This window comes from Vicugna pacos, unplaced genomic scaffold, assembly GCF_048564905.1.
Source record: "Vicugna pacos unplaced genomic scaffold, VicPac4 scaffold_21, whole genome shotgun sequence".
NCBI classification, from domain to species: domain Eukaryota; kingdom Metazoa; phylum Chordata; class Mammalia; order Artiodactyla; family Camelidae; genus Vicugna; species Vicugna pacos.
In genome coordinates this window covers 12,286,073-12,313,277 of record NW_027328742.1, presented here as the reverse complement: position 1 = coordinate 12,313,277, position 27,205 = coordinate 12,286,073, and the positions used below count along the sequence as shown (strand labels likewise).

Sequence of the window (27,205 nt, the reverse complement as noted above, 5' to 3'; positions counted from 1 at the left end):
TGCTTTTAACCCAAACTTGCCTTCCCTCACAAAAGGTATACATTTCTAAGAATACTCTCCTTAAGTTAAATCTTCTAGAAAGTTGTATTTTAGTTCATGCTATCTCACTACATAGATTCAATCTAGCTTTTATAAACACAGACATTATTTCTATCCATAGAAATCAATCTCAACTGCCTTCATCTGGATTGTCCTTCATATACCCATTCAGTTTAAACTTGAAAGGCATAATGACAGTCCCACACAGAAATATATTTATTTATAAAGCTATGACCATTAAATGAAGTGACCATGCTATAATTAATACTAGTCCTTACCACAAGAACAATATCAAGTTTATTTTCCTAGGAGATTGAGGAAACATTTTTGAACACATAGATTGAATTCTAACGTCAATTAAATTTTGGAAATCTCATTAAAAACTGTACTCAATCATCTGGTAACTAACTGTAACACTTTTTTAGTAGGACTATTTTTGTGCCTCATGCCCTGCTTTGAAGCAACAGAGAAGAGTATTTAAGTTTGATATATTGGAAAGTTCCTTTTGCAAGCTCCCCATCTTAATAACACAGACAAATCATACCACTTTACCAATTTAGTAATTAATAAGACAAATTACAGAGCAAAATAAAAAGTCTATACCTTGGAAGTGAAAGATGATAAATGACTCCTCCCTACCTGTCCAGTTTTTTCTTTAGTATCTCCCTCCTCCACATACGAGTGTGTCTAAGCAGGCCAAGAACACATAATAATCATAAAATAACATACCCTGGGACAACCAGGACTTCAGAATTTCCAAAATCTATCATGAATATTTGTATCAGTGCAACTTCATGGACTAAGTATTTGGTTGGACTACGTCTTCTGATATTTTCACTTCCTATTGGAATTAATTCAGTAATAGTTCCTCGACACCACATTCCATTTTCAATACTGTTGACAAATATTCTTGCACCTAAACAATGAGGGAGATGAATCATTATCAATATTTATGGAGAAAAACACCCAATAACCTCTAAGTTACAAACATGTACATTAGTTTCACCACTAAGAAGTCTTAATTCATGTATTTACTGACGACATACAGTGAATACACAGCCCCTTGTCAAATGCTATGAGAGGGATAAATAAAGCTAGTATATTCTGACAGTTTCTGTAATACAGAAACTCATGAGCTAGACAGGGAGGTAAAAACAAAGAATACAAAGTCAGCAGTCCTTTACTGAGGACCTGTGTTTTATGAACTGTAACAAAGATGAATGAGACCATGCTGCCTCAAGAAGCTCAAGAAAGGAAAAGAGACAGGCAAATTAAGTTACTATAATACACTATGCAAAACATTAAAAGAAAAAAGAACTTCTAGCCTTTTGCATGTACACACACATGTGCACAGATACATGCATGCTGAAATTTGTAACATACTTCTTTGGAAGCATAAAGGAAGAAGCAATTACCTTCCCTCAATTAAAAGTGGAGTGAGAGTAAAGGAACCAAGAAAGGCAGAGTGGGAAAGGCCAAAATTAAGAAATGTACACACAGTGGACTTCAGAAAAGGGGAAGATGAACCAAGGGCGTAGCAGCAGAGGAGGGCCTCATGGAGGCATCAGATGAATTACAAATAAATAACCAGGAAAAAAAAGATCAAGCCAGAAAGAGGCCCGAATTTTTACGTTTACAATGGGCTCAGCAACATTCTCAATACTTTGTGTGTGAGTTCACCTCCTCCCCACAACAACCCCATGAAAGTGGTCTTCCACCCAAATGTGTGAGGAAAGTAGGCAGACAGAGCCTTGTAGCTACTAAGGAGAGGTAGCAGGTGGTGTTGGAGGCCATCCTTTTAACTAATTCAGCATTAGAGAGAAATTTGGTATGACCTGGTCACAGATTATATACAAAGATGCTCTATAATCCCCTCTGTATATGCTAATAAACACAGGATAGCTGAGAGGCAATTTTAACTTCTACCAAAACATTAGTTTGGCCTTGAGATTGTCATCAACCCTTTTCTTATGTTGCTATATACCACATGACCTATATTTTTAGTTTTAAACTACATGCTATTAAAACATTCTTTCTTGCAGTAGGTGAGATACAAGTCTACTGGAGCTACTTGTTAGTCCTTATAATGAAGAACATAGGTAGGAAAAGGGAACAGGGGATACTCTGCTAAAGCATCATATCACATTTCTTCCCTTACCAACCACTTCTCAAAAGATAAATGAGTATTTAAATCATGTATATTTGCCTTGAAATAGTAATTATCCTTGACAATTTAAAGCAAAGGATGAATTTCTGGCTTTCTTAGCATATTTTCTGAAACTAAACTGAGCTTTTGGGCATATATTAAATTTAAAGAATTATTTCCAGCCATAAAAAGTAAGTTTAACACTACACTTCCCGCTTTAGATGCTCATAATTTAAACCCTGTTTTTTAACTTTTAAAATTATTATTCATTTTTGTTAGTATATGATGGTTCTAGTCTTCTGATATTCTGAAAAAAGACACAGACAAGCTGGGAATTAATCACACTTTTAAAGAACTACTATATAAAGCTAAACAGATCATACAGTACTTTCTGGTATCAGTTATATGCAGGTGTTGACCAATGTTAGCAGAATGAGAAAAATGCTATAATAATAAGTCAAATCATAGCCTCATCTTATTATAGATACACCATATTTAATCCATGTTATAAGGGAAGTATTTGTAATGAAAGTTTAAATTACAGCAAATCACATACAGCCTTAGAATTAAGATGGGCTGATTAAGTGTACCTACCATGCTGTGTGGCCCAGGAAGATATTTAAAAAATATCTCACCTTACTCCATAGTGGAGTTTTTGTGTACCTCATTTGACAGTCAATTTTAATATTTAGTTAAGTTATCTAAATAAGTTAAATAAAATTAAACTTATGTTAAACAATTTCAAAGCCTTTTACGCTTGTACAAATCTGTATCACAAAAAAAGTCTATATGGGTTGGCCAAATATTACAATATTTAAATAAACTTCAGATTTTAACTTGGGGTAATATTTCATTACCTAGCTCCAAAATGTCTGAAGGATCAAGGTGTAAACTCTTATTGCAAAACCGATTCACCTTCTTTTCCAATACTGTTGCATCTTTTATTTGTGAATACTTCCGAATATAGAAGTGGCAAGGATGTATTACATGGCTTACAAAAACTAGCTCTGGAGAACCTGGATAAGAATATTTAAACCATATTAAGAAACCAAAAGTTAGGAAAAAATTCACTAAAAACAGAATGCAATATCCTCTAAAAGAATAATAAGTGTCTTGTAGCACTGCAAACTCTAGAAGACCTAGGCCCCACAAGAGTCCAAACGATAAAACAGTAACTAGACTGATAAAACAAATAGAGCCCACTTTCACAGATTTCTTTTGCAACCCGAACCATGAACATTTTATTTTAGTTGTAAAATGCGTTAAATAAATGAGCTGTAGTTCCTGTGGTAGTTAGGTTCTAAAGTCAGAGTATGTGCTATAACTCTACTGTTTTACAACAAAACACCAACGTTTATTTATAAATATAATTGGAACTTGGAACCCCCTTGATAATGATTAGGTTTCCAGTATAGCTCCAAATCTCCTTTAAACTGTACTAAATCAAAAGAACCAATAATTAGCTCATAGCCACTCTGACTCCTAAATCTTGTCAGGCTGGAGAGGTATGAAAAAAATGCCTGGGAAAGCCAACATATTGAGCAGCAATTGAGGGGAAGATGTGCATGTTTTGGTGGAAGCAAGGGTTGGGTAGAATAAGACAGTGAGAAATTTTTTGTATATAGTAGTAATTAAGCCAAGTGTTTTTACTGATATGAAAAGATCTCAGAGTACAATGTTAAGAAAGGAATTAAAAGAACAGAACAGTGTGTATGGCATGCTACGTTTTGTGCACAAAAACAAAAAACGAGAACTAGAAAAATAATATCTGTGTATTTGTTCGAATATGCATAAAGAAACTCTGGAAGGGAAGAGGAGACTAGATGGAAAGAGAACAGGTTAGGGGAAAAGTTTCATGGGGTGTTTTAATATGTATACATTTAATTTTTGAACGATGTAGATGTTCTAGTAAATCTAGTAAAAATGTTTAAAAAACAAAGACTTGAAGGAATTGAAGGATACATGATAAAAACAGAACAAACAGATCATTTTACCTATCCAAAACAGACTGCAAAGAAAAATATGCATACTGAGAATGAGGTAAAGAGATAAGCACGTGTAACTGGGGAGATCGCTGAGAGAAGTGCTATAAATTTCAGAAATATTTTTGCCAATAACAGCCAGAACTTTAACCATTAAAAAGGAAGACGTTTTACATATCAGTAAAATTCATGTTACTCATGGCCTCACTCTTCTTAAGAGTTACTATACATAAAGTACCTGCTTTTGATCCAAAAGGAGATTTCTTCTGAAGAGGCTTTTTTTGATATTTAGGTGTCTCCGTAAGATAATCTGTGCAGCATGCTTCATCAAAATAGGGAAGAAAGACAACTGTATTAATTTTATTATGTTGGCAATGGCACACTTAACATACTGTTTAAAAAGCTGTACTTGAATTGGTAAAACACTGGAGTGGCAGGACCCCCTGTATCAGTAGGCAAAATACTGATAGTTTTCTTAACTCACTGAGTTAATCAGTGACAATAATCATCCAGTGGAAATGAGAGAAAATAGCGTGTCCTTTTTTATGTATCCAAAATATTCTGGAAAGTCAACCAATGAAACAGACTGGGGGGGGTGGGGTGGGGGAAGGAAAAAACCAAAGTGGATCTTGAAAATGGTCCTGAAGAAGACTGACGGGATAATTGCACACAGCGTGATCTCACTCTGGTGCTGATGGGAGACACCACTGGAAACCCAATCAAACAGCTGTGATACATTTAAAATGTGACCACTCAGATGCTATTGTACTCATGATAGTTCATTTTATAACAGGAGTTATCTCAGAACAAAGATTTAAGACATGGTCTTCTTAAATTTAAGGACAAAGTTACAATCTCTCATTTATTTATAATATTTTCATCTTTTTTTTGGCCTTTTTTGTTTTGTTTTGTTTTATGAGGGGGAGGTAATTGGGTTTATTTAGGAGGAGGTACTGGGGGTTGAACCCAGGACCTTGTGCAGGGTAAGCATGCACTCTACCGCTTGAGCTATAGCCTTCCCACTATTCTCATCTTTTATATGGGTGGAACACTAAAAAGTCAAATACTCTAATCTTAAAATTACATCTCAGAGCTTAGCTAATATTCTTGAATTAAAAATAAAAATAATCTGAACTTTAGGAATGTGACAGTAGAGGCATGGAATCAATAGGTGTTAACTCACAGTGAGGTGTAAGTAACAAAAACATGTTTAAGTACAGGGACAAAGAAGAGCTAATTTTGCCTCTAATTCCAGACATGATACATTATTTCTTTGCTTTTGTATTTTTACTCACTTTCCAGGTTTTCTTCAATAATTTCTTCAATGATCACATCAGGGCTGGATCCCATCTGAGGTAAAGCAGCAGTGGTTTTAGGGGATGTTGTTGCAACAATCTCTTTCTGTGGCTGGAAGTTTTTTGCTTCTAAATGCACATTATTGGTTTCCCATCGCAAAGTAGTTGGTGGGGCTTCATTAGTTAGGACAGAAATGTCAAACTTTTTCTTTTTTAGTGATGGTTGTGTACGACTACAAGCAAATTCCTTTTTATGATTATTGTTCTTTAGAACATTCTGTCCAATTTCATTTTCTTGAGGATCACATCTGTTTAAAAATATAAAGGCTACTTTAAGTCATTTGATAAATTTTTTATATCCACCTTCAAACCGTTTCCTTTACACCTGACAGTTAATACTGTGACATGGGCAGAGTTAGTCACACAGGTGTCTCACGGGTTTTTAACAGCTTTATTAATGTATAATTTACACACTATCAGATCCAGTAATTTTTACTAAATTTACTTGTGTAACCATTGCAATCTAATTTCGAATATTTCCATTACCCTAAAAGAAACTTTTGCCCATTCTCAAGCAAGCCCAAGGGTTTTAAAAGGTCAAGAGGTAAAAATCAATGAGAAGCTGAAGAAAGAACCTGACATAGTCACATCACAATGATTTGATCCTAAAAGAACACTGGATGTAGTTTTTAATTTCAATCCATTTTCAAAACTGACACATTGTAACTGACTGTACTTGAATAAAAAAAACTGTTAAGAACTCTAAAAAAAACCAGCTTCAAATTTTTATTTGGCTTAGGTATTTAATTTTAAATTATGTTAAGATTATTTCTTTTAATTCACTGAAGTAAAAATAAAGTATAGGAAGCAGTGAGGGGTACAATCCTAAGCAAATTACTAGAAACCTCCACCTAGGCTAAAAGTCACCATTCGTTTGAATACTTTGGGAATGACTGTTCAACAGTCACCAACCTACAGCTGATTATTCACTTTGCTCCATTATTTTTCTGTCTTCTTTACAAATCCACACAGATTTGGGCTCTCAAGTATAGAAATTCTATCAAAGAAATGAGGTTGAGTCGCAAAAGTTTTAGTTAACTCATGATAGATTTAGTTTCTTCACAGATCACCATTTAAGAGCGATTTCAGAAATAAGAACTAACAAAGCCAACTGGAATCAGCACTGACCTATCTTATCTGTCTCTTAACACACACTGAATAAAGGTCCAAACACCTCCTGACAACACACATATGTACACAACTTTGTAACTGAAACATTTCTTTTCACAACCAACTCTCATCTGAACTTTCTGAGACATTTAACACCATCAACCAACTCCAGTCTCATAAACCTCTCCTCTGACTTCTAGAACACCACTCTCTCCTGTTCCTTCTCAGTTTTGTTTTGTTTTTTGCAGGTTACCCTGTCCCTAATTTAAAATTTATTATTTTTCGAGGGCACTGTACTTGATCTACTTCAATATTTGCTCTCACTGGGCAAACCGATTCCTTTATTACCACCTGTAAACGGTAGAGGCAGGTCACAATGATACTTTCCCTAAAAACTAGGAAGAACTTTAAGATTACTCAGAGTTAAATCTGAATCAATACAAACTCTTACAGAGACAGAATAGCATCTAGGATTAAAAATAACTGACAGTCACCATATTCTAGTCATGAAAATATCTAGATGCATGTAATGACTGGAAAGGATGATTATCCATGGAAGTGTAAAACGTCAAGTCACAGAGGAAAACGGGGGCCAGGGCTCCATGTACGGGGGATGATGACTTGAGACAAAGTCCTCTCGTAACATCCTCCCTGTGGGGCAAGGGCTGCAGCATGCTGTCTAGGACTGATGCAGTTCAGTTATTTGATAAATCTTACTCTCTTTATTCCCAAAATGCTGCAAACAAAGCAACCTCTGATGATTTGGCTTCTTGTGTCTGTCTGGATGTTGGAAGAGAATGCCAACGTGACTGTTCTAGTTCCCGTGGCAATTCTATTTGCCCCTTAATTTAATAAACTGCACTCAATTTAATAAACTGGCACTCTTACAAGAGTTTACTTGGCTTAGACTAGATCTGCTCATGCCTGTTTCTGAGCTGATGAGGCTGTGGGTGGGACCCTCATTAGTTTCCCAAGGTGATGAATGTGGTGCTTCTAAGGGGATGATTTCCCCAGGAGACATACCACCTACAGCTGGATGAACTTACTTTCTTCTGCAGGGGGTGGTTTCTAAAGTATTTATATTTGGACTACTCCTGAGCAAAGAGTCAAGTCCAGAACCTCTTCTTAAGTTTCAGCACATACGGCCTACTTCCCTCTGGACATTTTGCCCTAGAGACACAGTAAACCACAGCAACCACATACCCCACTATCTCCCCCTCCCAACTTCTTTCTTTCCTGTGTCCCAGCCTTGGTGGATAACACCACAGTCCACCAACTTAGTCACCAAAGACAGACCTATAACTCATCGAGGACGCCTCCCTTTTCTTCATTCCTCACACCCAACAAACTACTAAGTTTCATCACTTTTCCCAACTTAACATTTGTCATTATCTATTCCTCTCCAGTGCTCTACCTATGTTTGGTTTCTCATCATTTGCTGACACTATCTATATAACAGCCTAAACCATCCTTCAGCTTCCAACCTCATATTCTTCCAAAGAATCCTCTCAATGGTCACTAGAGTTATCTTTAAGAAATGTAACCTAATTCTATTTGCTTTCATGCTGCAAATCTTTCAGTGGTTTTCTATTATTCACAGCTGAGCTGTCCAACAGAGCCTTCTGCGATAATGAAATGGTGCAGTGCTACCCAATACAGCAGCCACTAACCACACATGGCTGAGCACCTGAAATGGGGCTAGTGCAACCAAAGAACTGAACTCTTCATTTCATTCCGTTTTAATTAATTTATGCTTAAATTTAAATGGCCACGTGTGGTTAGTGGCCACCATATTGGATAGCACAGGTCTAGGAAACTAAGTGCAGACGCCCCCGCACAGCATACAAAGTCTAGGATTTAGCCTCCATGTACCTTCTGCCATGTGGTGTTATACATGCAGTTCCTTGAATGTAGTATGTTATCTTCCTGTTAAGATACCTGCCTCCCTCTCCAACTGCTACTCATTTCTCATGGACGAAGAAACATAAAATCTCCTCTTTCCAAGTCCCCTGTTACCTACCCCCTGCCCCAAGAGCTGCTCATGTCCTTCCTTTGCAGCTCCATTAGATTCTGCATGTGCAACTTTCACAGCAATTACGCACTTCGTTACAAGGGTCATTCTCTATAGTGCAACTTCTCTGCATAAATCTCAGTACCTAGCATAAAATCAGTGTTCAATGCTGGCTGAATGAACGGCTCTCAAAGATGATTCAGACACGTATCATTGAGTGCTGATTCCTTCTACGTCTTTTAATTCTTAAATATCTTACACAGAATTTAAATGATAGAAACCACGCTGCCCTTTACATTGTTTTTCAGCTTTTGACTCACAAGTACGACACTAAACATCAATTTTTCTGTCCCTTAGATAATATTTCTGTCCCTTAGGCCATGTCAGACACTAATGGCATGTTGCTATTCTTTTAAATACTTACTTTGTTGAGTCTTCAAATTCAATCTTTCCCATAGTGTTGAACATACAGATGATCTCACCGCAATTCATGTTCAACCTACAATTAAATACTTCACATAAAAAAATGTTCTAATATAAGTTTACTACTTTCTCTAATAAAAATTAGTTGCTGACATTAAAAACTCCAAAATACAGAACATTTAATAACTTTGTAATTTATCATAAATTACTTATTTTAATTTAGTTGCTAACTTGGGAAACATTTTTGAACTGAATTATCAATCAATAATTGCTTGCTATTTTAATAAATTTAGGCTCTAATACATCTTTATACTTAATTATGATGTTCTCCTGAATTATAACTTACTTGGGAGAGTTCCTTACTTTTAGAGAGCTAACCTGTGACAATTCACTCTCAAATGTTAGCTTCAAAGTCTGAATAATCTAGAATCAAAAGAGAAGTATCACTTATGTGTGCATTTTATTTTGTTATAAATACTGTTGAAACAGAATGAGATTTGAGAAGCAAAACTATACCCTTTAGGTATTTCACTAAGTAACATGCTTACAGTTTGATCTTAGGCAAGTAAAATGAGGGATGCATGTAAGTGTCTGTGACTCCCCCAACTCCAAAATTTAAAATCTCTTGGAGATACGTATTAACAGACAGCAACAACACAGGACACTAGTTAATAAATGGAATATAGCTACACAGTTCCAGAGGCATTTCTGATCAGATTTATTTTGCATCTGCATTGCTATCCTCATGTTTTTCTTTTTTCCCCCCATCTTCTTAACTAGACTAACTAGGATAAAGACCAAATTTTACTACTTTTTTAACTTCCTAATGCCTCACATGTAATACACAGGAATTGACGATTACTGTTTTTAGAACTATAGCTGGAGGGAGGCCTGGCCAAGTGAGATGGTGGTAAACTCTTCTCCTTTAATTTGCAGTTCAAGACTTTAGAGGCAGGTAAACCAATGGCTTCTATTTTGTACCTCAGTTCAGTCCAAACATCTCATTATCTATGGGTAATGAGGCCCTGAGGATTCAAAGACAATAGAGTAGGATCTATACCCCAAGGGAGCAAGACAGAAATTAGCAAAGAGGACTGATGGTTAACCTTGTCCTGCCAACGAGCGCATAAGAAACATATTTCTCTCTCTGCACAACTCCAGGCACATCACTAGAGGACAGGATAGAGTGAAGCATCCTGTCTCTTGACCTGCACATCTTGGGGTGGCAGGCTGAGAGAAAAACCTGAATGGGATCTTGGTAAGTTTTTAAGCCAAGAGCTGACAATCATACCTAACTGCTTATAAAAGGAAAATACGAGTCCTATTTAATTTGCTACTCTTACTTGTCCTCATTTTCTATTCTAGTGACCTAGAAACAACTCTAGATTGAGGGTCACCCTACTTGTTCTTGAATCGTGTTACATCATTTCCCTGAGTGATAAATAATATAACAAAAGTCCAAACACATTTATTAATGTTTGTCTTAGAATTCAAACACCTAAGAATTCTAAACTGATGCCATTACAAGTTAGGATAATCTGAAAAACAAATTTTTCTTAGGTTTTAAATATCATATTCCAAAGTAGGTAAAATAAGCTACCACAGAAATAATTCACATGAAATATTAAAACTACCTGATTCAGGTCACAGTATGTCCTTAGAGAAGGTGCCGATTTTAATTCTCTTGCTATCTTCATAGCTGCATCCAAATCATTTTTTTTCTCCTCAATGTAGCTCTTAGCCATCATTACATTTGATAAATAATCACCTGTATTTCTTACTACTTCTTCACACAGGTTCTTTTTCCTTCATTTACGATAAAGTTATTTTTCAGTATTTCATAAACATTTTTATGACAGTAAGTTTACAGTAACTCAACAGTATTGAAAAGATAATTTCACTATTTTGTGAACGTAAATAAAGTAAGATTATTAGAAGGGGCATTCAGTTGAACTAAAATGTATTAGAGTGGAAGCTGTGTGCATGTAACTAGAGAAAAATCAGCCTCTGTAGGAGGACACAGTTATCATGTCACAGAGACAGCTGTCAGAGCTGCATAGTAAGATAAACCCTGGATGATTCCACCACCACTTTTAAAAGTAGGAGGAACCCTGGCCATCTTGCTGTCATTTGTGCCATTACATCAAACACATTCTGTGCTCATTTCTCACAAGAATCTATCTGTACATTAAAATATTTCTATAAGTAGATACATATTACATGAACTTAAAATGATATTTATAAATACTTCACCAAACCAGAACTTAATTAACTATTATCTTCAAAGTAATCACTCAGGAAGCTTATAGTATTACTCCTTCATTACTTACCTCATTTTACTCAAGAAATTTTCTGTGCCTATGTTGCAATTACTTTATTATGGAAATAAAGATATTTTGCACCAAAAATTATAGTGTCTAATTGCTCATTTTATTCATCAAACAAATGAGTAAAATGATTTCCTCAAAATCAAATCTGGCCTCCAAAAAGACTCGGCTACACTGAACAGTCTGAAAAGGAAATTAAGAAAACCATTTACAATAGAATAAAAAAAAAAGAATGTATTTAGGAATAAACATAACCAAGGAGGCAACAGATGTGTACACTACCCAACACTGCTGAAATTAAAGAAGGTAAACTAAATGCAAAGATCTCTCATGTTCATGAATTAGAAGACAACACTGTTAAGATGTCAATACTACCCAGAGCAATCTACAATTCAAAGCCATCCTTATCAAAATCAGAACAGAAAAACCCATCCTAAAAGTGACATGGAATCTCAAGGGACCCCAACCTTCCAAAACAATCCTGAAAAAGAACAACAAAGTCGGAGAGCTCACACATCCTGATTTCAAAACTCGCTACAAAGCCACAGTAATGAAAACATTGCTCTGCTGCCACAAGGACAGACACACAGACAGAGAGCCCAGAATTAAATCTTCACATATATGGTCAACTGAGTTTCGACAAAAGTGCCAAGACCATTCAATGGAGAAAAGACCATCTTTTCAACAAATGGTACTGGGAATGAATGACGTTAGGCCCTTTCCTTACACTATATACAAAAATCAGCCCCAAATGACTCAAAGACCTAAATGTTAGAGCTAAAACCATAAGACTGTTAGAAGAAAACACAGAGAGGAAGCTTCAGTATTAGATTTGGCAATGATTTCTTGGATATGACACCAAAACATGGCAACAAAGAAAAAATAGATAAAACAGACTTTATCAATTAAAAACTTATTTAGATCAAAGAATGCTATCAAGAGAGTGAAAAGGCAAGCCACAGAAGCAATGTTTTCTTAGGTCAGTCTGCCAAGGCAAAAGAAATAAAAGCAAAAATAAACAGATGGGACCTAATCAAACATACGAGCTTTCGCACAGCAAAGGAAATTATAAACAAAACAAAAAGACAACCTATGGACTGGGAGAAAATATTTGCAAATGGTGGAACTGACAGGGTGTTTAATTTCCAAAATATACAAACAGCTCTTACAGCTCAACATCAAAAAAAATCAAAAAACCCAAAACCCCAAACCAACAATGCAATAGAAAAATGGGTGGAAGACCTAAACATACATTTCTCCAAAGAAGACATACAAACGGCCAACAGGCACATGAAAAGGTGCTCAACATCACAAATTACTGGAGAAATGCAAATCAAAATCACAATGAAGTATATCACTTCACACCAGTGAGAATGGCCATCATCAAAAAGTCTACAAATAGGGGGAGGGTACAGCTCAAGTGGTAAGTGCATGCTTAGCATGCAGAAGATCTTGGGTTCAATTCCCAGTACCTCTTTGAAACATAAATAGGTAAACCTAATTACTCCCCAAATAAATAAATAAATAAATATTTTAAAAGTCTGTAATTATACAAATATAATAAATGCTGGAGAGACTGTGGAGAAAACGGAACCCTTCTACAACTGTTGGTGTGAATGTAAACTGATGCAGCCACAATGGAAAACAGCATGGCAATTCCTAAAAAAACTAAAAATAGAGTTACCACATGATCCAGCAATCCCACTCCTGGGCACATATCTGGAAAAGGCAAAAACTCTAATTTGAAAATATACATGCACCCAATGTTAATAGCAGCACTATTTATAGTATCTAAGACATGGAAGCACCTAAATGTCCATCAACAGATAAATGGATAAAGACAATGTGACACACATACATACATAAACATATATATATATATACACACGTATATATATATATATATATACACGTATATATATATATATGGATATTACTCAGCCACAAAAAAGAATGAAATAATGTCCTTTGCAGCAATATGGATGGACCTAGAGATTATCATACTAAGTGAAGTAAGTCAAAGATAAATATCATATGATATCACTTATCTGTGCAATCTAAAAAAGTGATACAAATGAACTTAGTTACAAAACAGAAACAGACTCACAGACACAGAAAACAAACTATGGTTACCAAAAGGGAAAAGGTGGAGGGATAAATTAGGAGTTTGAGATCAACAGATACACACTACTATATATAAAACGTATAAACAACAAGGACTGACTGTAAAGCACAGGAAACTATATTCACTAACTTGTAATAATCTGAAAAAGAATATATATATAACTGAATCATTTTGCTGTACGGCTGAAATTAACACAACATTGTAAATCAAATACACTTCAATTTAAAAAGTCAAAAAAAAAACAAGCCACAGAACAAGAGAAATTATCTGAAAATGATATATTTGATAAAGGATTAATATCCATAATGGATACAGAACTCCTACAACCCAGCAACAACAAAACAAATAATCCAATTCAAAAATGGGCAGAGGACTGGAATAGATATTTTTCCAGAAAAAAATAAGCAAATGGTCAACTGAAAGGATATGGTCCACAATACCACTAGCTATTATGGAAATGCAAGTCAAATACAAAATCAGATACCACTTCACATCCTCAAAATGGCTGTATTTTAAAAAAGAGAATTAACAAGTGTTGGTAAGGATGTGGAGAAACTGGAACTCTTATGCACTGCTAGTGGGAATGTAACCTGTGTAGCCAACTTAGAAAACAGTTTGGTAGTTCTTAACAAGATAAACATAAAAGTACCCTGTGCCACTAAACTGTACATTTTTAAATGGTTACAAAAGTAAACTTCATTATGCATATATACCACTGTTAAAAAATGTAATAAAAATGTATGCACATGACCTATCACTTAAAATTTTATAACTGAATATTAAACATGAGATACCAACAACATTGAGGAATAAAGAATATGATTCATTCATTGTGTATTGAGCCTATGTTCTAGATATCCTAATTAGACTAAAAAAAAATAAAAAGAACCCAGATCCAAAGGGGCAAGTACCATTACCAAATATATTTCTTACTTTTATGAGCCTGCCTCTTGAAATACAAAAATGTGATTAAAGATTATTTAAGCTCTTATATATCAAAGTTTTAAAAAAGGATGGCTATATAACAGTATGGTGGTATTTGTTTAGAAATGAGTATTAGAAAGTATGTTATTATTTTCTGTGATGCAAATAAACACAAGAAAAAATGATGAGATTACGTACCAGAAAGAGTATGTTTGCATTTTCCCGAGTATGCTGAATTCTACAACGGGATTCAGAATTTGAAATCATTTATCTATGCTAACTGGTTTAAGAAAGAAATTATCTGAACAGCTTTGGATCAGAAGGCAAATAGCCAAAAAAAAACAAAAACAAAAAAAACGCTGCTCTTCATTTTGAAGCTGTAAACATCAGCCTATAGGGACCACCCATAACCTTCCAAACTAGTTTAAAAGTTACTCATTACTTTAATCTATGCAAAGGAATAAAATGACAAGTTAATGTTAAAAGCTTCAGTTTCATTGAGTCTATATTTTTAACTTATTACCTGGAATCAAGAGAAGTAAAAAGCTGATCAAACTGTTTCTCCAGAACTTCTATAAGACTGACTGTTTCCTCTTTTGTTTGACTGTGTATGGGTTCGAGCATCTGGGAAGAACATAATACAAAGATATAATTTGGTATTTCTATTTTGGAGGAACTGTACTCTTTAACATAATTTTGAAAGTAAAAGATACTTTTTGGACTTTTCAAAATAATAACACAAGAGGAGATTAGATGATAAAAATGGACTAATTCACAAGGTTAAACTTTAAATCCTGGTACTTGTTAGCAAGATCACATCTTTTTTGGCACTTTGTACTGATAAACTGGCAAAAAGGCCTAGAAAACCCACTAAGTTTTCTAAACTTCTTATCATTTCAATCAGTACAGAAAATGAATCGTTTTGGATAGCTGAATTTCTCTCTGGTAGGATTCCTTAAATTTATAAAACTTAAAATGTAGTATTAAAAATATTTGAAATAAAGTGTTAACTATTTCACATACTTCTTCATATTTTCAAAGAATCACTGCTTGGTATCTGTGACCTTTTCTTCTTCCAATTTCTTTTTGGAATGGGAATATCTACCTATGCCTATCCAACCAGTGTATTTTAGGAGATAATTTATTAGTTTCACACATTCACAGTTGGAGAGGAATTTTGCCCCAGCATGAGTCATTCTCTGAGTCTCACCTATACCTGATTTAGAAGATACTTGGATGAGATTTTGGAGCTAGAGTTGACGCTGAAATAGGTTAAGAATTTGGGGTATGTGAGATGGGATGAATGTATTTTGCATGTGAGAAGGATATGAATCTGGGAGGGCCAAAGGGCAGACTGCTATGGGTTGAATTCTGTACCCCACTCCCCTTTCAGATTCACCTGTTGAAGTCTTAACTCCCGTATCAGCTATAACCCTTTGAGTGCCTTGGCTGTGAATTTGCTGCTGCTGGGTGTAAGGAATTTGTTCCTTCTCAATAAAGAAGTCTCTCTGTCTGTCTGTCTGTCTCTCTCTCTCTCTCTCTCTCTCTCTCTCTCTCTCTCTCTCTCTCTCGGGTGACAGGGTTAAGGAGAAAAGAGCATAAGACTCTGTGTAACGATCTACAGCCAGATAACACGCAATGCTAGAAAGGTGATCTGCAATGCTTCCAAGACAAAACTCAGCTCACAGCAAGCGGAAATCACAGCTCCTTAACAGAGCTCCAATTTCAGCATGCTGCTAGCACAACAATGCTATGAGATTACTGCTAGCAGGCCATGAGAGGTGTCCATTCTTTTGTATATTTCTCTTATCATTTGATAATCATACTTAATAACTGAATGCTAAGCTCCAATTTCAGTGATATTACATCCAAATTACACAGTTAAAGAGAACATGCCTTAATTTATGATAGAATTTAATCATTCAAAATGCTTACTTTTACAGCAATACTTAATTCTTCAAAATTCTGGCCTGCTATCTTCAATGCTTCATCAATTTCTTCCACAGTTTTAGTCTCCTAAGAAAGGGAAGGGGAATATACAAACACAAAGTATAAACATAGATGCTTAGATACAACATAGCAGCTGCAAAAGCATCAAGCTACCATTGCGGTTACAGACCCACTACAGAAATCAGAAAAGAAGCAACAATTAACATTTTAGTTTTGGTGATAGCATCCCAAATTTCTTTTAGGTACCTTTTTGGAAAAAATGGAATTATGTCCTACAACCATTTTGCATCTTAAAACTACCTGAAAAATATATCATGGCAATAAATATATATACATAAAAAGTAACAGTTCTTAAGACAAAAAGATTATAATTTGGCTATGTTAAGATTTAAACAATGAAGGTGAAGACAGCGCTCTGTCTTCTCTCCCAGCCCACTAATGATCCCCTTAACTTCATTCAGCAGTATTTTGGAGTTTGTCCTGTTTCTAGCCTTAAATTAGAAGAATACATTATTTAAAGTGATATGGAGTAGTAACAGGTAAAACTCAATCTTCCAACAACAATTACACCATCCTTTCAGTCACCGTTAAAATACCTGGTAAATCACCCTTAGAATTTAGAAACTTGCACTTTATACAATCTCATAGAATGTGAATTCAATAACTAGGTTCAAAAGGAGGAAGCTACGTGCAGGTAAATATCAAGAGCACTGACAGAGCTGGTCAAAGGCAGAATGGGCTAACTTGGGAGGAAAAGAGAATTGCTGAAAACAGTTCAGAACAAATCAAGAGATTCAAGCAAGGGAGTATAGGTTTACCTCTGTTACCTTCATGTTTTCAAAAGAATCTACAGTTATAGGAACCTTGAGAGAAGAGGAAAGTGAAGCTACCAGAGACAAAGTAAAAACGTCTGGCCACGTGTCACTTGATGAATAACATTCTTCATACCTCCATTACAGCTGATGGGTTCAGAACAGTCCCACGTGTGAAGGCTGAATGTTCTAAACCAACAGTTAGCCGGTCAGCAGTCTTTTTAAAGTCCTGAGAACAGTTCTTTATTCTGGAAAATGTCAAGTACATTTATTTTAAATACCAACATTAATACAATGGTTTCAATCCTCTAGTCTGATTTTTACTCTCTCTCAAAAATAATTCAGGGGGAGGTTATAGCTCAGTGGTAGACTGTGTGCTTAGCATGTACGAGATCCTGGGTTCAATCCCCAGTACCTCCATTAAACATAAATAAATAAATAAACCTAACTACCTCCCCACTCAAAAAAACTAAAAAAATAAATCATACCATGACTTCTAAGAACACTTAACAGTGGGCTCTCAATTATCTATGGTAAGTAAAGACAGGGAAACCATGACTAAATATGCTTTCATATAAAACTTAATTTTAAGCAAGAATTCAATTTCTTAACAAATTCCTAAAAATAATAGCTTACAGTATAAATTGTGCTTGAATTTCCTAACCATCTCTCCTTCTCTGATATTTTTTGGTAGACATGTTGATAATCCTTTAACTGTCTCAAGCTCAATTATTTATATACACAAATGCCAGCTATTAAAAAATGTACTTATAGGCCTAGATAATGTATATAAAGGTAATGAATTTACCAGATAAGTTAGTTTCAAAGAAAAAGTAAGCTACATTTCTTGAGTACAGATGCTAGAGTTTTTGCCTATTTTTATCTTTATATCCCTATGTTAGCTAGCACACAATAAGCACTCAGTGTTTGTTGAATAAGTAAATCAGGAGCCTATGACACTTCATGGAAGAAACTATTATTAAATATGTTACTCTCATAGAGAGAAATAATAGACTAGATAATTTTTAAACATTCTATTACTTAAAAAGTGAACATTCATGTTCTTAAAAACATATGTGAATGCTTTGGCCATAAGGAGTCCATTATTCAATTCCTGTTTCAAAATATTAAAAGACAAATCAGGAAGGAAACACATCATGTATCAAAAGATACTTCTATTTTAAAATATATAACCATTTAAACCAAATTCTACTGAAATTAGGAAATAGAGGAGTTTCTAACATAAGTATATTTGACATGGAGAACTAATTTTAAAATGGTAATTCAGAAAAAAACTGGGGTACCTAAAACAGATTCATCTACTTCTGAAAATGAAATTTCACTTTGCAACCATATTCAATATTATATAGATCTAGACAAAAGTACAATCAAATTTGATTTGGACGATGTATAACAAGAAAGATTCATACAGAAGCCCACATTTATATTTTCTCTTGGGAAAAAAAAAGGATAATCTCGCAACACTGGGATGGTCTTAACACAAAGCAGTAATTGGCTGGAGCTGAGTACAGGCTACCTCCTTTGGAGTGGGTAAACCTTCTGTCTGCTACAATCCTTAACGCTCATTTAATGTCAGTCTGTCTCACCCAGTAAGTCATCTGCTAGATTCCTGTAGGTGTTCAAATTTGTTATGGCCACTGACTCACAGGAAGCCAAAAAGATTCCTGAAGTGATTACTCTATTCACTCAGAGCCTATGGAGGAAGTGACCGGTGGAATGCAAATACAGCAGTTGGGAGCAGTACTGGTATTCCATGAGCCTGAGTTTCACCTCTGGTTCTGTCAATAACCAACTGCTGGACTTTAGCTAAGTGGTTATGCTACCCAAAGGAAAAACTGTTCTGTTGGTTTCTATGCATGCATATAAATCTGGACAGAGAAGCTACAGCAATAACATGAAAAGTCATGACAGTTAGTCTAAAGGATTTTGGATTTTACCTGGATAGGTAATGAAAACCATAGAGCAGGAAAGGGTCTGAAGTCCTAAGGAGGTAGCCAAAAGAGACTAAAAGAATCAAACAGGGTGTAGAAATGGAAGATAAATTATAAATATGGGTGATATTGTGGAAATAGAATCTTCAGGAGGTAAGATGGATGAGATATGAGGAACTGGGTGATCTATAGATGTTTGGGCCAATAACAAAATTGAAAAGTTTCCAATGAGACTGTTCCTTGAGGGAACCCTATATTTATTTTATTTCTCATATAACTTACTTCCATATTAAATATGATTTAAGAAGTTAAAAGTTATACAAAAATATAATTACCATCTGAGTAGCGTCTTGGTAAATTAATAAGAAGATTCTTTGACCCTTAAAAAGTTGCAAAGTCAAACTTCACCATTTTTTAAATCATGATTCATTCCACAGTCAACCCTAAATGTACATTCGCCTAGGATCAAAAAATGATTTTCAGAAAAACTACAGCAAATGTCAAAATATCACGGTTCTTCGTCTAACATTTATAAAATGTTTACTCTGTGTCCAGCACCAGGGATGTAGAAAACAATAAAATATGGCCCTTGCCATTAAAGGGGCTTGTAGACTAGAAGAAGATGACAAATATAAATAAGTGCAATTAAAAAAAACACAGGTGCTCATCTCCAGCTGGAATATGTTAAAAAAAAACTTTGCATACTATTTCAAGAAGAGAATTTATTAATACATATACATGTAAAATCTTACACAAGAATGGAAAAATGAATAAAATAATCTCAAAGTTATCACTTTCTATAAATCACCTCTCAAACCACTTCTTTTCAAAATCCTGCATTGTATTGTACTCATACTACTGTTGGGAATCAATAGAAATGTACGTTCTTATTTTTTTCCTCCATTATCTTCTCACTCAGCACACTAGTTTTTGCTGAAGTCTATTCTCAGCTTCTCTTACTCTGATGTGGCAATCTTGCATTCTTTTCTTTCCCTACTTTAAATAAGAACAAACTAATGCTGCTTCTTTAGGAGTTGGAGTCTCCATTTCATTTACAGCTAAGATAAATTACAAACCTAAAGAGCAATGTATAAACAATGGGTTACAAACACTAATCTAAGAATGACATTTTATCAATAATTCTAAAATAACTCTTCGAGAAATATGTTAAACTTCAAACACTAAAATAAGTGCACACAGAACATACTTTTTTGGCTGCAGTTTTTCCATAAAAGACTCTTCTTTAATATATCCATCTATTGGGCAGTATCCTTGTTTTGTATTTATAGTTGTAGCAACCTTAGGATAAAAGATGAAAGTAAGAAACCAGAAAGTCACTCAATAAATTCTGTTTATCCAGAATTCAAAAAACTAGTGTGTCATCCATAGATAAAGTTGAAAATAGCTCTAAAGATCCTGAAATCCTCTTTAAATCAAAGAAAAAGCAACATTTACATGTTTTTATCCTACTTTATTTTTTTAAAAAAATCATTTAATTGGCAATTAATTAAGCAGAACATTAACTATACTTCACTCTGCTACATTTCTAAAGGAAATACTTGGAACAATACTTTTAAAATTCACTGTAAAATTTTTACAATGCTATTTTAAGGTACGTACAAAACTCTAAAATACTTGGGAATAACTATAGTAAGAAAAATACAAGCTCTAAGAAAAGAAAACAAAAAACTTTATTGGCAGTCATAAACAAGAACTGAATAAATGGAGAATTAGGTTAGGGTCTTGAAGACAAAGATTTAAAACCCTAAAACACAACTGATATAAAATTAATACAATTCTGAAGTTCGTATGAAAACATAATGAGCAAGAATATAAAATTTTTAATATAACATTCAGTGGAGATTTATCCCACCAGAAAATAAAGCTACTGTAATTAAAACACTAAGGTAGTGGCACAATACAAGTCAACCCTTGAACAACGCAGGGCTTAATGTGCATGTAATTTACAGCTGGCCCTCTACATGTGCGGTGCTTCTGCATCCACGGATTCAACCAACAGCAAACCATGTAGTACTGTAGTATTTATCTACATAAGCGGACTTACACAGCTCAAACCTGCACTGACCAAGGGACAACTGTAAATGAATAGAACAGAGCCCTGAAACAGATCCACAAATATATGGGAACTTCATATAGACTATAAGGGGCATTTCAATTAAATAGAGGAAAGATTGATTATTCAATAAATCATGTGGGAAAGTCAGCTAATTATTCTGAAGAAGAAAGTCACATACTCACATCATATAAAATATAAAGGGATTTAATACTTACTTTAAAAAAAAAAAGTATTGAAAAAAAAGTACTGTAACTCTGAGATGGAAAATCTGCCTAATCAAAGAAAACCTAGAAGCCACTAAGGAGGAGGAAAAACAATTCAAGAAGGAAACATTTCTGAATGGTAAAATGTAATAAACAAAATTAAAAGTGAAAAATTGGGAGAAAACATTTAAAATACACAGGACAAAGTGTTAATATCTCTATCACATGAAATAGTCTGACAAGCTAGAAAAAGACAATTCAAAAGAAAAGTATGGAAAGGACCAAAAAGGATCCGTTAAAAATCCTCCCAGAAGAGGAGCTAAGAAGTCAACATATGAAAAATTGCTCAATTTCACTAGTAGTCAGGGAATTTCAATTTAAAACAAGGAGATACCCACTTTTTGTCCATTAAATGGTCAAACATTAAAAAAAATGGACAAACTCAAACACGGATATTTTTTAGACCTGGAAACTAACAGAATCTGCAGATAAGATTTTTTTGGTGGGAGTGGGTTTCAAGAATTGTGCAAAGATATGGTGAAAAATTTTGAAAACCACCTAAATGTTTTATCATAAAGAGATTAGTTAAGAATTACAGCTCTTATGTACCATAGTTTATTATATAGTCTTTGAAAGTACTGCAGCAACATGGATGGACCTGGAGATTGTCATTCTAAGTGAAGTAAGCCAGAAAGAGAAAGAAAAATACCATATGATATCACTTATATGTGGAAACTAAAAAAAAGACAAATGAACTTAATAACAAAACAGAAACAGACTCACAGACATAGAAAACAAACTTATTGTTACCAGAGGGGAAAGGGGGTGGGGGGAAGGGATAAATTGGGAGTTTGAAATTTGCAGATACTAACTACTATATACAAAACAGATAAACAACAAGGTTCTACTGCATAGCACAGGGAACTACATTCAATATCTTGTAGTAACCTATAATGAAAAAGTATGAAAATGAATAAATGTATGTATATGTATGACTGAACTATTATGGAGAGATTGACACAACATTGTAAACTGATTATACTTCAATTAAAAAAAAGTAATGTAGGAGACTCTCATGAGAATAGGTTAATGCTGCTAAGAAAAATAAAGCAGACTACTAAATGCGATAGTCTCTCATTTAAATATATACCTCTGGTGGGAAAGAGGATGTTCTGGGAAGGTTTTAAGTATAAGGTACCAAAGATAGTTATGTATTATTAGGTTATCAGGGTAAAAGTGTTACTTTAGGAAAATCACAATGGAGCAATTGTTATTTTTAAGAGTGTCCCCTCAGAACTGAGGACTAAAACTTATATTTCTATCTGCCTCTTCATTTATGCCCTTTTGGCCTGGCATTTCATAGTAAGAGCTTAATGTTACTATCAACAGATTTGATACAGGACATTTCTTCCAGAAAATTTAAGAAATTATTAAATACAACTGATTTAAAATATTTCAGTTAAAACTGTGTAAAGATTCTTAACTTCTAACATTTTTTTTTTCACTCTAGCATCTCTACGAATGTAAATTTGATGACACACAAAGGTTGAGGGGCAGGGCAAAGTTCAAAATTTGCTTGCATGGTATTGGTGTGGAAAATGCAGGTACAAATCTGAAAGGAATATTACTTCATTAAGATAAAAATAAATAGAGGCAATATTCCACAAAAATGTCCAAAAAAGTCAAAATATATAGGCTAAGTGTATAAACTTAACCTTGCATTCCCTTTGATCACTTTGAACAATCATAAAGTGGATATGAACAGCTTATCTTTTGCTAGGTTCCTTAGACTCAGGAGCAAAAATGCAAGTTTTTAGTTCCTAACTAAAAGTATGTCTTATTTCTCCAATATTTTCACCTTTAACATTAGGTTGTAATGCATTCAATATGAAAGACTAAAACTTACCTCACAATCAGGGCATATAATTGTGCTGTATTCTTCAGTTACTAACAAGCACCGTTCACAAAAAGCATGTCCACACTGAAGTTCATGATGGTGACCTACAGATGAAATTTTATTGTGAATTAAACTTTGCACAATTTGTTAATGTTGAATGTTCAGTATAATCAGACGGAAAGTTAAAGGGGATTCTCTTGTATAGGAAAAGATATGTAGTTTAGTTGGAAATGGATGACTTATTAAACGAAATTCAGGAGAAACAAAACAGGTCAGAAGGAGGGAGAAAAATGAGAAGAAAAACCAGGCAGAGCTATGTAATATTGTTTGCATTCATTTAGATGGTTATTTAGCACCTATACTTCTTCAAATTTGACATCTCTTATAATCATATAAAGTGCTCTCACATACTTCATTTGATCATTGTAAATTGCATGGCTAAGAAGGCTGGGAATATTTTATTCAACCTAGGGATGGGTAAACATTTTAGTGATCTGGGGTAAATGGTATAATCTAGACTCCAATCTAGTTCTGTTTCCAAGTCTAATGTTCTTTCTACTTGATCATACTGCCCTCTGCTAATTTGTATTTCCCAACCTGTGATGGGACAGAGAGGGCCAATTTGAGACACTGCCAAGACCATTCTCTTCATGATCTAAGACACTGGCAAGGACAGAAGTCAGATGCCACTAATGTCACACACACATGACTCATATAAAGATCATCTTCACAAACTTAGCATTTATGAAGGGAAATACCATAATCTTATCTTTGGAGTAGGGAGGGAATTAGTGTTTAATGGGTAGCATTTCAGTTTTGCAAGATGAAAAAGTTCTAGAGATCTATTATACAACAATGTGAATATACTTAACACTACTGAACTGTTCTTTTAAAAATGGTTCAGATGGTACATTTAATGGTATTTTTTTTTAAAACCACAATAAAAAAGAAACCAGAGAGGGACTCCCCGACCACACTGAGAACTGGAATGCCAATGGCTCTATTGCCCGTGCCACAATCAGGATGTTGCAAATGATGTTGCGGCCAATTCCAGAACCCTAACCCCTGTGCCATGTTCACACCAGCAAGGTGGTCTTGAGTCTTGCCTCTCCTCTGTATGATACCGTAATTTTGATTGAAAAACCTAGTATCAAGATGTTAATAATCTAAGTAGAATTTGGAGTTTATCATAATAAGCATTCATTATAGCTATGTCACTTTCACAGGTTGTCGTTTTAAAAGACTTTGCAAGAAAAAAAGGGAAAAAGAAACTAGATAAAATTAGTCACCATTCACTATAAAATTAGTGTTCTTGCTAATTTATGTTATAATAATTGCATTCTTTTGATTAAAAAAAGCTTTAGTTTTAAAGCCAACTGAAACATCTGAAGCTAGCTCACAATCAAGCTAAATTTTAAAGCTCGTTTAAATTCCAGAGATAATGTTACTAAAGAAATCAAAACTATTTCAATTGTTTTCTTTTATAAGGTTTCTGGCATTGTACAAAGCAAAATAACTTGTGCTGCATTACAGCTTACAGCAGTTTCACAACTTTGTATGCACAGGCACTATCTTTCCAATTGAGAACTTCTCAGCATTATAATAAAAATGTATGGAAGAAGCAGTGATTTTAAAATGCCATGTTCTAAAACTTTTCTTTGTAATACTATCTCATTCGAATAATGGCGATTTTCTATGCAACAGCAGTGATCGAAATTTGGGGTAGGGGAAATTTGGCTCCCCACCGAAAACACAGCTAACCAACTTTTCCCACTCGCTCATGTCTCCCAAATGGAGTCCGTCTTGGAGGGACTGAGAAAACTGACTTTCCCTTCGAAAGTGCAAAGATTTAACAGGTACACAGCGTAATAAGGCTTTCAGCAGCTCCAGGAGTTGAAATTCAACAACTCGCCCCTGGCAGAGACACAGCGCCGTACCGCCTTTCCGGTTACATTAAGTAACTTGAACCTGTTCCACCTGAGGGGAGTCTTGAGGGAGCGAATCAAGGGCGCTCGTTCCCTTGCCGCACAAGGTCAGAACGCAAGACGCACAGAAGTGAGGTGCTGTCTGCCAAACCGAGCCGCGTGCCCCGGCCCATCCCCAACGTCCGTTGTGTAATTTTAGAAAAATTTCACAGTGGTCTATTCGTTACTACAACAAAAACTACCCAAGGAAGCCATGTTCCGTTGCTTCACCACAGGATGACGGCTAGGGCCTCACAGCTCCCCTCTCACCGACCTGCGAACCGGCCGGTGAGGAAGGGGCGGCGCACGGGGAGGCTGGGGGTGAGGAGAGCCGCCCTCGCCCGTCTCAGCGCGTCCCAGCCTCGCTCGCCTCGCGGCCCGCGGGCTCCGGGCCCGGCCTCGACCCGCGCACGCCTCGCCGCCGCGGCCACCCCGCCCCGCCCCGCCCCCGTGCGGGCCGCGGGCTGACCCTCAGGCCCTCACCCGAAGCTCCGGGCGCCCTTCCTCCACACCGGGCGCACAGGGCCTCCCTCGTGGCCTGGGCTCGGGCTTGCCTCTCCACCTGCCCGCAGGAAGTCGGGCCGCGCCGAGCCCTCAACGCCTCAGCCGCCATCGCCGCCTCCTCAGGCTCGGAGGGCGCCCGCCGCGTGCGGGCCGACGTCCCTCGCGGCAGTGGCCAATCACCGGAGGCGGCGGCTCCAGAGAGCCAATCAGGGGCAAGGAAATTGAAGCCCCCCCCCCCGGCCAGCGGGGCACGCGGGCTGTTTCTGTTTTGCAGCCGTCGGAGAAACGGTGCGCGAGGTGATCAAAAACCGTTTCCCCGTCCGATCTTAGTCTGAGCGTCACCGCCTTGGCACTCTTACTGCATTTAAATCAGACTTCACACAGCATTCCTTCCACTGCTGTTGACCTCACAGGGGGTGAACCATCCTTCGCGTTGAAGTCGTCCCCCTTCCCTCGTGCATCATAGGGGCTTCGGTGAGGAAGCCGGCCCAGGTGCCTACCGGTAGGGGGATGGGTTAGCTACTTCAGACTAAGGTGGTCATGATTGCCAACAGCTGTCAAACTCTCGGTGTACAAGGCACTGGGTCGGGAACAGTTGAGGGTGCTAAAAATTTACAAACTAACAGGTTCCCGCTTGAGAGGTATGGAGGCCTCTACCTAAAGGGTAACTTCTAGTACGGTAGCTTGTGTTAAATGCCGGAGGAGAGTGAGAGAAAAGAATTATCTGCGTTGTATGAAAAGCCTTCCTAGAGGATAGAGGGTTTCCACTAGACCTTAATACCTGGGTGGGTCTTGCGGAAGTAAACAGGGTAAATGAGGCATTCCAGGGAGAAAGAACAGCATAAGCAAGAGAAACTAGGTGGGAGATGCTGTGGTCTATTCAGAATTTAACTTATAGATCATTTGGCCAGAGTATTAACTTAACTTACAGTGAGCTTTTTGGAGAGGTATATCATAGTTGAGCCTTACAGGGTCATGAATGCCGGACTAAGGAGTTTGGACTTCACCATTTAAGCAGTAGAGTGCTGGCCAAATTGTGTGAGCAAGGAATGATGTGATCTGGTAACAGTGCGGCAGGTATATTGTGGAGGGAGCATCTGGAGATGGCAGGGTGCATTCAGCTGCTACGAATAAAAGCCTGCATACAGTCTTCATTTTCTCTTTTCTGTATACTTTTTTTTTTGGAAATAGAAGTATTCTATGCAAAAGCTCACCCCTGATTAATATCCAAAATGTGCAAACAGCTCACACATTTCAATATTAAAAAACAAACCACCCTATCAAAAAATGGAAGAAGACCCGAACAGACATTTCTCCAAAGAAGATATACAGATGGCTGACAGACATATGAAAAGATGTCCAACATTGCTAATTATTAGAGAAATGCAAATCAAAACCACAATG

At 36.0% G+C, this 27,205-nt stretch overlaps 1 protein-coding gene across 4 annotated transcripts; it reads right to left on the bottom strand.

The window, feature by feature from the left end:
- Window positions 1–231: 231 nt before the first annotated feature.
- On the bottom strand, window positions 232–25,918 carry LOC140694479 (RING finger protein 17-like). Of its 4 annotated transcripts, none has more exons than XM_072957711.1 (13): window positions 25,781–25,918; window positions 23,343–23,437; window positions 20,364–20,455; window positions 17,341–17,452; window positions 16,378–16,458; window positions 14,966–15,066; window positions 10,701–10,872; window positions 9,413–9,489; window positions 9,068–9,142; window positions 5,463–5,770; window positions 4,406–4,516; window positions 3,101–3,201; window positions 232–955 (listed from the first exon to the last, which is right to left on the bottom strand). In XM_072957711.1, the coding sequence occupies exons 1-13, from the start codon at window positions 25,908–25,910 to the stop codon at window positions 890–892; spliced, it is 1,521 nt and encodes a 506-aa protein (XP_072813812.1). In that variant the 5' UTR covers window positions 25,911–25,918; the 3' UTR covers window positions 232–889. The 4 variants fall into 4 exon arrangements, with proteins under 4 accessions (XP_072813812.1, XP_072813813.1, XP_072813814.1 ...); XM_072957712.1 differs by having other exon boundaries at window positions 4,406–4,489; XM_072957713.1 differs by lacking the exon at window positions 25,781–25,918 and adding an exon at window positions 25,501–25,582.
- Between the last annotated feature and the right edge of the window lie 1,287 nt (window positions 25,919–27,205).